This window comes from Cynara cardunculus, assembly GCF_001531365.2.
Source record: "Cynara cardunculus var. scolymus isolate 2C chromosome LG 8, CcrdV1, whole genome shotgun sequence".
In the NCBI taxonomy this organism is placed as follows: Eukaryota; Viridiplantae; Streptophyta; class Magnoliopsida; order Asterales; family Asteraceae; genus Cynara; species Cynara cardunculus.
The window spans coordinates 3,621,181-3,633,176 of record NC_037535.1 but is presented as its reverse complement, the minus strand read 5'-3'; the positions used below and the strand labels follow the sequence as shown (position 1 = coordinate 3,633,176).

General features: G+C 36.1%; 1 protein-coding gene across 1 annotated transcript; it reads left to right on the top strand.

Moving 5' to 3' along the window:
• The first annotated feature begins 230 nt into the window (after positions 1-230).
• On the top strand, positions 231-3,409 carry LOC112516981 (EIN3-binding F-box protein 2-like). The gene is made up of 2 exons (XM_025124263.1): positions 231-507; positions 1,039-3,409. Exons 1-2 carry the CDS (start codon positions 483-485, stop codon positions 2,904-2,906), a joined length of 1,893 nt encoding a protein of 630 aa, XP_024980031.1. The 5' UTR covers positions 231-482; the 3' UTR covers positions 2,907-3,409.
• The last annotated feature ends 8,587 nt before the right edge of the window (positions 3,410-11,996 follow it).

Genomic DNA, 11,996 nt, shown 5'->3' with positions numbered 1-11,996 from the left:
ATTTAACTTCGAACATAATTACCGGCACCGTCCGGTTTACAGGTCAATGACGCGTATGCAGGATAAAAGGAAAATCAGTTTTTGTACAAGTGGGAATTTCCAGAACAACAACCGGAACAGCCGGTTTTCTTTAAGAGATTCAATGAATGTGTTGTTGTGTGTGTATGTGTATGTATAGGGGGAGGTGGTTTTGATGCATCTGATGACCATCCACCTCACCAAGATTTACATACATCCCCTTTTATATATAACCCACAATCCCTATTTCAACACCACCACTGCGTCTTCTTAAAACATACCAAAAACCACATTCCTTCATCTCTCTTCTTCCTCTTTTTTTTTGCCCTGTTGAGGGTTTCTTTCTGAATGCAATCGAATCTCGAAGGACTTTTAATCGACATCAACTGTTTTTGGATCATATTTGTGTGTTTTTTGGTGAAAGATCTGGTGTTTTTGGTGGGTTTTTATCAGAAGTTTCAAAGATGCCTGCTTTGGTTAATTACAGGGGTTAGTTTTCTCTATATTCTTCTCAAGTTTCTTGTTGGTTTTGTTTCAAGATTGGAATTTTGTGTCAGTTCTTGTTGGATTTCTCTATTTGATTGGTTTTGATTTGTGGGTTTATCTGTATTCATATGATTTTGGCATTTTTGGTTTGATAATTAGGGTTTCTTGACTGTTATGGTTCTAATAGCTAGCAGCTTATAAAAAAAGCTTGATTTTGATTTGGGATTCTTGAAATTCTGTGTTTTATGAATAGGGATTGATGTCATTGACCTAGATTTTGTAAATTTGATTGAATTTTTAGGAGAAAGAACACTTAACAGATTATATTTAGGGTTTGGATCATCATATTGAAGCCCTAATCTTCTAGGAAATCATAACTTTAGGGTTCAAATTTAGGAATTTATATGTATTCAATGCAAAAATGATGTATTGTTTATGGGAGTTGTGGAAAATACTGTTTGATTTCATGTTTTCCACCCAATGATCTTAAAGATTTCTGGATGTTTTCTGATGGGTCTGTTATCGAACTTACAGGGGACGATTATCATACCGGTGGAACCCTCTGCTCGAAAGATTCGAGCCGTTTGCTTTCGGTTGCATCCCATCAGGATGTTTACAGTCCGCCTTGCAAACGTCTTCGAATCAGCGGTTCGTACTTTCTCTTCTTCGAAGAGGAAAATAAACAATCGATCGACCTTCTTCCTGATGAATGTCTTTACGAGATCTTTAGACGTTTGCCCGGAGGCCAAGCCCGAAGTGCTTCGGCTTGTGTCTCGAAACGTTGGCTCACGGTCTTGAGTACCATTAGGAAGTCGGAGATTGTTTCCGATAATGGATCATCAAATGATGTTGAAATGATCTCTCAGGAGAACGATGGGTTTCTTACCAGATGTTTAGAAGGAAAGAAAGCAACCGATGGTCGGCTTGCAGCCATTGCCGTCGGTACATCTGCCCGTGGCGGTTTGGGCAAGCTTTCGATCAGGGGAAGTAACAAAGTTACCAAATTGGGGTTTGCGGCAATTGCTCGTGGGTGCCCTTCGCTTAAGGTGCTTTCGTTATGGAACGTTCCTTCCATCGGGGATGAAGCTTTAATCGAGATATCTAAAGAATGTCATTCGCTAGAAAAGCTTGATCTTTGCCATTGCCCTTCGATTTCCAACAAGGGTATAGCTGCAATCGCCGAAAACTGCCCGAACTTGTCTTCTTTGACGATCGAGTTTTGCAAGAACATCGGGAACGAGAGTCTTCAATCCGTTGCCCGATTCTGCCCGAATTTACAATCGATCTCCATCAAAGACTGCCCGCTTGTTGGGGATCAAGGAGTAGCTACACTTTTGTCATCACCTTCTTCGGTTTTGAAGAAACTGAAACTCCAATCTTTGAACATAACCGACTTCTCACTTGCTGTGGTCGGGCATTACGGGAAGTCAATTTCCAATCTTGCCCTTATTAGTCTTCAAAACGCTAGTCAGAAAGGCTTTTGGGCAATGGGTAACGCAAAAGGTCTTCAGTCGCTAACGTCCTTAATCGTAACTTCATGTTATGGCATGACCGATCTGAGCCTTGAAGCTATCGGAACTGGCTGCTGTTTGCTGAAACAGATGTTGCTTAAAAAGTGTTGTTTTGTGTCCGATAAAGGATTGGTGGCTTTCGCGAAATCGGCCAAATCTCTTGAATGCTTGCAGTTGGAAGAATGCAATCGGATCAGCCAACAAGGGATCTTGGGAGCTCTTTCGAATTGCGAATCAAAGTTGAAATCTTTAACGATCGTGAAATGTATGGGGATCAAAGATTTAGATCAAGAAACAGCCGATTTAACCCAATGTGGATCTCTTCGATCTTTAACGATCAAAGACTGCATCGGGTTTGGAAACACGAGCTTGGAGATTGTTGGAACATTATGTCCACAGCTACAAAACCTCGAGTTAAGCGGGCTTTGCGGGATAACTGATTCTGGTGTATTCCTGGTTCTTGAAAACTGCAAATCTGGACTTGTGAAGGTGAATCTAAGCAATTGCATAAACTTGACCGATAAAATCGTTGTGGATCTTGCCAAGATTCATGGTGAAACCCTAAAAGTTCTGAACCTTGAAGGCGGCAGGAAGATTACCGATGAAAGTTTGATGGCGATTGCAGAAAACTGTTCGTTGCTGAACGATCTCGATGTTTCAAAGTGCAGTATCACAGATTCTGGACTTTCTTGTTTGTCCGAAGGCGTTCAGATAGACTTGCAGATCCTTTCATTATCAGGTTGTTCCAAGATTTCTAACAAAAGTCTGCCTTCTTTAAAGAAATTGGGACAAACCCTAGTTGGATTAAACATCCAACAATGCAATTCCGTCACCAGTAGCGCAGTCGATTCACTTGTCGAGAATCTCTGGAGGTGCGATATCCTTTCTTGAATGTTTGAACAATAAAGACGGCGGTCATAGGGTGGTTTTCTGGCGGATCTTTGGGCTGGCAGTTGGTTTTCCGGGCATTCTTTGGCCTGTTTGTGGCTCTTTTAGTTTCGCTTTTGTTGAAAGCGAAACTGTTTCGACTGCGGTCCATGGTTCTTCGATTACAGGCACCCTGTGGAAGTGGTCATGAGTGTTTCTGTTTTCTGTCTAGTTTAGGTTAGTCTTCCGGGTTCGTATGGTTCGAGTCTTTTGTATGGGTCTGTTTGTCATGGTTGGGGTTGGGTTCGGTTTGAGGGTGAAGGAGGTGGACCTGGTTTTTGGGCTTTGGTAAATGGCTGCAGCTGGTGCCATTTAACACCACTTTTTGTGGTTGTTTTTTGTGAACCAAAGTCCATGGTTTTTGATGGGATGAGGGTCCTGTTTTCCCAGGTTCATCTTCATGCTACTTCAAGTTGTACCCTTTTTTTTATCAAGTATAATCAGATGAAGCTTTTAATTTCCACCAAGTATTTGTTAAGTTTTAAGCGTTTTTCTTATTAACCCGCTATTCGAACCGACTAATCTCAGGACGAATCCTTGATTTACAGATAGCCTGGAGTCACCGCATTTGAATCTCCATGACCAAAGAGGGATTTTTATTCCTCCTTGGATTTGAACTTGGGACCTCCAAATGCTTTTGACCTTTAGAGTCAAATTCAAACCAATCAAACATCACTTTTATTTTTTAAAATAAAAAATAATAAAAGAGACATGTATCCATATGGCTATTTATTAATTCATTATTTAAAGATGAAAATAATGGAGGTTCAATGGACATGGACTGAATTGGTGGGGGCCAAAGCTACCAAATCATATCAACATGTCCAATGAATATTGGGATTAAGATGTCAATAATATATATATTGACATTCCATCTACCCCATGGTTTTCTACCTTCTTTAATTAAATTAAATTAAATTAAATTAAATTAAATACTTTTTTTTATACTTTTTGTTTTATTTTCCTCTAACATCTTCATAAAATAAAAAAATAAAAAAGAGCAACTTTATATATATAAAGCATGGGCATTCGGAAAGTGTTCTGCAACCGTAAACCATACTGTATATGTTTCAAACTGTAATAAACTTGTGGTGTGGTAATGCATTTCAGTTCAATAAGGGTGCGTTTGGTAGGCAGAACAGGGTGGGACAGGACAGAACAGAACACACTTGTACCATGTTTGTTATGGTTTTATGTGGGACTAACTGGAACTAACTAGAACAAGGGTGGGACAAGGGAGTCCACCCTTTACCCCTGGAACTAACTAGAACAAGGAATTTTTTACCCCTTTACCCTCAATCCCTTCCACCGTCTTCTTCCATCGTACTTCACAGCGTCTCAATCGGCGACCCTCCATCGCACACCCTCAATCGGCGACCCTCCATAGCACAGCCTCAATCGGCGACCCTCCATCGTACACCCTCCATCTCGACAGCCTCAATCGGCGACCCTCCATCGCACAGCCTCAATCGGCGACCCTCCATCGTACACCCTCCATCTCGACAGCGACGACACCCTCCATCGCACACCCTCCATCTCGACGGCGACGACACCCTCCATCGCACACCCTCCATCTTGACGGCGACGGGAGTTCTAGTCCATACACACAGTCTGCCTCCATCACATTACCTTCTCCTTCATCAGGTACATGATTGCCCTAACCTTCTCCTTCTCCATCGCTATGTTTGAATCGATTTAGGGTTTGCTAGGTTTGAATCGATTTAGGGTTTATGCTAAGAGGATTACAGCAACTACATTTTTACCAGCTTGTTTATGCTAAGAGGATTACAGCAATCGATTTAGGGTTTACATTGATTATGATTGCTGAATGTTGTTGTTGATGAATTGGTTTACATTGATTATAATTGCTGAATTGATTATGATTGCTGAATGTTGTTGTTGATGAATTGGTTTACGGGGTAAATTGGTCATTTTAACCAGTTCTGTCTTGTCCTGTCCTGTCTTACCAAACGCTGAACAGCTGTCCTGTCCTGTCCTGTCCCGTCCTGTCCCGTCCTGTCCTGTCCAGTCCTGTCTGCGCACCAAACGCACCCTAATTATACAATCACAGCTTCATGATAAACTCGACAATGATGCTCTTATATTCCATAAAATAAAAAACTTTTGATACTTACTAAATGCGTAATTTAAAAAGCCGTATTATAAATGAAATAGTTCATAATTTAATCCAAATATATCTTATAAAAGTTAACTTACAGAGAATTTCGACCACGATTTTTGAGAAAAGACAAAATTGAAAATAACTCGAACAAGAAATTTGTAAAGTGTAAACTTAAAAGGAAACTTGAAAAATTAATGAATAATCAATAATGTATTAATGTTTTTATTTTATAAACGATTATATGTATAAATATATATTTAAAAATACATAAAAAAATACGAGGCGCGGTGCGGTTAGAACCGTGGTTTAGTGACTCAAAACCGCAAACCGTACCGCAAAGGGTGATTTGACGAAAATCCAAACCGCAAACTGCACTGCGAATGTTCTAAACCACATTTTGTGGTGCGGAGTGGGCTATTTGTGTAGTTTGATGGTTTAGATGAAACACCCCTAATTTGAAAGGAAGAACGAGAATAGTTTTCTTATACTATAGGTGGTGTTTGTTTTTTGTGACGTGCTCAAGTTCGAAGCCTCGTTTTACTATTGATTGATAAGAGGTGGTACTGAACTTTGAAATCTGAATTAATAAGACTGTTTGTTTATGTAAACTGACAAACGTTTGAATACGTATAATGGTCTATTTTATCCCTAATAAATGGTATATTGTTGAAATTTACAAAATCATCAGTTCATTTCAACTAAAATATATCACCGTCTAGTTTTAACACATTCAAAGATTCAATTAAAATATGTTGCATGCGTCGTTAAACGCACAACAATGTTTAAATTTGCAAACCTAACTTAAACCGTAAAGCGATAAGTTGAGTTCGTTCTTCTCAGCGAGTCAGTGGTTAAGCTAACGACTTGTGATAAGACTGACTGCACACGTGTCACAAGATTGACTACCTAATTAATCAATTAAGTTTTAAGACAATCTAACTAAAAACCGAAATCTAGTTATTACAAATAACACTACTTCAAAAAATTTGGATCTGAATTTGTATTAAACTCTTAAACGAATAAAAATAAAAACGAGTTGGGCTTATATTCGGGTGAATTGGGCTTGGGTTTGGGCTTGGGCTTGGGCCGAGATGTAAACTCTGTTACGCCTTCTTTTTAATTTAAGAAACGCAAATATATCTTTTATTATGTTTCTTTCGGTATTTTTTTTTCGCGATTAACCTTAGAACTCGTCATTTTCCCCACGTTTTCGTGTTAACATTTGTTTATCTGAAAATATTTAAAAATCAAATAAACGTAATCACATTCAATAACCAAAGTGTAATTATGCATGTTTTTATCGGTTAATATATACACAAATAACAACGTTATCAAAATACATTAATCGATTCACACATAACAACTAAAATCAATATATATATTTTGCATTAATTGTGTCGTAATTTTTTCTCTTAAACTAACGATATATGTTCTGTCAGCGGTATTCCTATGCGATTGAACATTTTCAGCCTCATCATCTCCATCGTCTCCTTGATCATTGGTTTGATCATATTCAGAAAATAACTTATCACTTAAACCTTCTTTTTGTATGAAGTTGTGAACCGTAAAACATGCAATAATAACGTCCTTTTAAACTTAAAGTGAAAACAATGTCATTCTTTTCAATATTGAAAAACGTGCTTTCAAGACATCATAAGCACCTCAATTACATTTTTTAAGTTTTACATGAGAATGATTAAACTTTTCATACTTGTTCATTTCACGTCTACGATGAAAATCTATAAGCCGATATCTAACACTGAGGTACGGTGCCATAAATCCTTAAGTATTCGTATACGCATCATCACAAAGACAATATACATTTGAAAACAATAAGTGAATAGTTAATAATATGAATATTACAACAGCAAAAAATCAACAAAAAAACCCTTACGTTTCTCTCATTAGCATACGTGGGAGATTCTTTAATTACGGTTATTACGATCTAAAGTACTTGCTCAAAACAACCACTAAATCATACAGTTGGGGAAACTAAAATAAAACTTCACAGACGTAAAACAGAACTAAAACAACACTTCATAGAGTTCGAAGCAACCAGAAACTAAACCGAAGTCAAATGGACTGAAACTAACCGAACAACATAAGACTTCATAGTTCCAAACAAAAAACACTGACCAACCTACAAAACAGTCGATATTTTAACAAGGAACAAGATGCAAGTGCTCTAGAACCATGTTTCAAACACATTGAATTCAAAAGACATCATAATTAGGCATAATACAACTAAATCTTTCACTGCTTCGTTCTTACGAAGTTGACTAAACTTTTAAATTTCGTTTTTCATCCTTATGGTTTGCAATTCATTTCTTTTTGTGTCCCTGAGACCAAAACACTACTTTTAAGTATGAATGACTAAAATAGAAATGGATTTTAAACCATAAGGACAAAAAAAACAATAAATTTTAAGTCATAAGGTTGAAAAGGTTAAGGAATTATAAACCATATAGAAGAAAATTGTAATTTTAAAACCATAAGGACGAAAATAGAAATTTTCAACGAACCACAGGTACTAAAAACGTAATTTTTTTATAATATGCAATATTTTAATAATATAATTAATGTTGAAATCTTTTAAAATGAAAAGCAATGGAAGCTTAATATAGTTTTTTTTAAGAAAACGTTGAATTTTGTTTTTCCGTTTTGAAAAACCTATCAAGAAACCATTGAAGATGCTCTTATTAGAATGTTGTTTTCAGTTATCGGTATCTTGATCATTAGTATATTGAGGATTCAAGATTCGTTACAGAAGATGAGTTTATAATAATTTCTGTCAGATAATATGTCTCAATCACATTTGATTCGTTTAATAGACATCATAACATTAGTATGGGCACATGGGCAGACATACGTCGTAGTGAATGGATGGATTGATCCAACAGAGTTATGACATGATGTAATGAACGAAAACGAGATGAATTGGATTATATTGATCTGTAATTTTTAAAAAGTTTATATACAATTAATGTTTAAATGTGGTTACCAAAACTATATTATTAGAAAAATTAATAACCATTTTTTTTAAAATAAGATAGCTGGAGATAAAATATAAGTCAAAGTCAACCAATTTTTAGATAAATGAGTTGAAGTCGTCAATCCTAATCATAAAGCCTCCTTAGTCAGTCTAAGCCGCGCTGCCGTCGAAGGAGCGGGAGAGTCTCATTACGTGTTCAACGCCTGCTTAGCAACCCCCTGCTAACCCGAGTGAAGATTCAAATATTTGTCCTACATTCATTCGTGAAGGTACTCCTAATGGGTAACCTGAGCCTGTAGCCACCCGCTATTTTATAATAGCAACCAAAGCCAGCCGGCCTATATTTGAACGAAAATGGCGGGTCGCTTAGCGAGGAGAGGATAGGGTGCCCTAACGGTCGACGGTAGTCTCTCTCATATGGTCGTTCGACAGGTAGCACTTCTCCGACTAAAAGAGATTCCATATTCATTTAATCTTTACTTATAATTGAAGAAGTCATGATCATGTTGTATCAATTATATACAATTTACAAATACTTTTTAATATTTTATTGCCATAAAAAGTAACAAATATGTAATCATACTTTTTGGCAATAATTATGAGCATTATGCACATATTGTAATTTTTTTAGAATAAATTACGTTTTTCGTCCCTATAGTTCGTAAAAAAATTTGAGAATTTTATTTCTGAAATTTCAAAATTGAGGTTTTCGTCTCTATGGTTTATAATTGGGTAAAATGCGTGAAATAACAGTCTACTTTTACAAATTTCCTTTATTATAACATTCTATTTTCAGTTTTTCTTATTACTACAATGTACTTTCAAAATAGTTTTTATTAGGGCACCGTACTTTCAAAACTTTACCCGTTATAGCATTGGGTAAACTTTTAAGTTAAATTTACTCATTATACCAGGTTTCTTTGTCACCCCATCATCCACGTAGGCTGTCCACATGTACGATAATGTTGACATGACATTTCTTATTATAGCATTATGCTTTTCAAATTACTTTATTATAACATCAACAATTTTTACAACCGTACTTTTAATTTTAATATTTTTATCATTTAAACATTGTAAATTTAATCATATATATTACTAAAAATTATAAATACATATCTCACTTAACCGTTTGCTAACCAACTTTTTAACTTTTCTAACCAACTTCAACTAACCCTTTGACACTTTTTGAAATTCTAATAATACAACTCTAACCATAAGGGTGGTGTCTGATTAGTTTGAGCTTGACTTCAAAGGTCAAAAGTACCTGGAGGTCTCAGGTTCAAATCCAAGCAGGTTCAAATCCAAGGAGAAATAAAAATCCCCTTGTGGTCACGTAGGTTCAAATGCGGTAACTCTGAGCTATGTACAAAGCAGGTGGTCGCCCTAGGATTAGTCGGCTCGTATAGCGAGTTGGATATCCAGATTAATAAAAAAACAATAAGAACAAGTAAAAACACATCTCAGTTAATCATTTTCAGAATAAAATGCTAACCACAAATGTAATTTCTAAACGTGGTCGCACTTCTTATTGAACCGTATTCATCAAAATTAAACTTTACTCAAAATTAAATCATTTGCAATTAAAGGCTTTGTGGCCAATAAAGTGGAATATAATATTATAACTAGTTGTGTATCTACGTAATACGGCGGGATCTGTGAATTTAAACGATTTTGAAGTTTCACTGGTTTTATTAGAGAAGATTTAACGATGATATAAGTTACACTTAGTCTTTACATATTAATACAATTTGAATAAATAAGAGTTATGGGTCCAATTACAGTCTATCGATGAAAAAAATTGTATGATAATTTAAAATCCAACATATTTAAATGACTTCACAAATGTGTTCGATTTACACACAGAGCAAAAAATAAGAGATCAAGAGCAAGACCGAGAGTTCTAGAGCAATTGAATGAGAGATGAATGAGAGAACTTTTAATAACTTGGTGAATATTAGTTTGAATCTCACCTTGGGGGATGGGGAGAAGACATAGAGGTATAAGAGGGTGAAAACATGAGTGAAATGTGTCAAAAGTATCTTGGAAACATGAAAAAATGTAATAATGTGCATTGATAACTTTACTATATGTTATTTTAATTGTAAATTAAAAGATTTTAAGACTAAATGCATAAAGTAGTAGTACTTAATGCGTTATGAGTTGTTTTTAAGACTTTTAAGACTTTGTGCATAAATGTATAGTATCTCGTACATTAAAAATTGTTTTTAAGACTTTTGATAAATCTGATCTATTAGTATAGATATAATGAAACTAAATTAAATTGGAAGAACCCAGTTTATTTTAGAGTTAAAAGCCCATTTAATTTTAAACAACCCAGGATACATCTATCTATTATATCCATTAATAAAATGCATAGGCCCAATAGTCGAAACACTTCTCATTATCAAAACCCCTCATTTACACATGCAAATATGCAATTAAGACCTCTTGAAACACCGCTATAAATCTGTAATGGTTTTAGGGGTTGTTTACCTGGTGAGTGTTTACCTATAAGAGTCAACACTATCATTTATTTTGATACGTAAGATTTTAGTACATCAAAACTATCGAATGCAACAATTTACCGGGTAAGCACTTACCCGGGTAAGATTTGTTATCTTCACTTACCGGGTAAGACTTTCCATCTTTTTCATCGCTCTTACTCGGTAAGATTCTTGGCCCTTGTCAATTATAAACGGACCTAGAGGGGTGGTTAGGTGGCACGTGCCACCATATTGTTCCTCTGTGGTAAGGTAAAAAAAAATTAGGTTCGTGAAAGGTGCAACCCTTTTATATGGTGCCACCGCATCCAAAAATTCTTGGGTCCGTCCCTTCATGTTCATCCGATGAGAAAATTTATCAAGTAAGCATTTACCAAGTAAGCGCTTAATAAACGGCCCCTTAGTTTTCAAAAGAATTATTGTAACCGCTTGCCATTATCGCTTTTTGTTTCAAAAAAGAAGTTGTAGTTGCCAAAATTCAAATAAACCACATATTAATATCGAATAACTTTCTTTATTGGATTTTTTTGAATATAGCTGTTAAAAGCACTGTAATTTTTTAACCTAAATCTATATAACATGCTTTATTGCAATCACTGATTTTGTTTTTGGTGATCAGTGTTCATAATAAAAGATAAGTATTGTATTATTTTGAAATGTTCTTTTTATAATTTCTATAACGTGAAATCTATTCCTTGATCATATTAGCAGCCATGCGAAGGGTTCATTTCTTATACATCTTTTTAGTAACATACGATAGAAATTTAAATCTAAATACCATATAATTTGTCAGGTAATTTAGAGTTGCACAAAAAAGGACCCGTGACCAGACCCTCAAAGATGAGGTCAATCATTCGAGCCCAAATCAATAGTTGCACAAAAAGGACCCATGACCAGACCCTCAAAGATGAGGCCACTCATTTGAGCCCAAATCAATCCGAGTTTTTAAAGATCAAATAAGAACTGAACTGGTTAAAAACCGATTTCTAAAGGTCCAAACATCCAAACTTAATTTCATGGAAGAAACAATGGATTTTTTTATAATAAAAAAAAACAAAATAAGGCCCCCTTTTAGAACATCAAGCCCACACCAAAACACTAGACTTTTAATTTATAGGTTAAACTTCAAAACACTAGCGGGTCATGAGAAATCTTGGGTCTGGTTGGGTCCAGTCCGACCCGGTCTGGTCCAGAACTGATTTTTGGCCATCACTAGGTTGAAGTAGAGATGGCCAAAAATCGGTCCTGGGCCGGGCCTTAACCGGTTACGGCCGGTCCTAATCGGGACAAAAACCGTCTATAACCGGTCCCTCTATAACCGGTCCCGGTTCCGATGAAAAACACTATAACCGGTCAAACTTGCCCATAACCGGTTACGCCGTCCGGTCCCGGTTCCGGTCCCATAACCGGTTACGGCCGGTCCTTTGCAAAAAAAA

Bases quoted from the DNA above. Each gene is read 5' to 3' on its own strand.
- LOC112516981 (XM_025124263.1), top strand. From the start codon at position 483: ATGCCTGCTTTGGTTAATTACAGGG. The intron at 508-1,038 runs GTTAGTTTTCTC...TCGAACTTACAG, and splicing joins TGCTTTGGTTAATTACAGGG to GGGACGATTATCATACCGGT.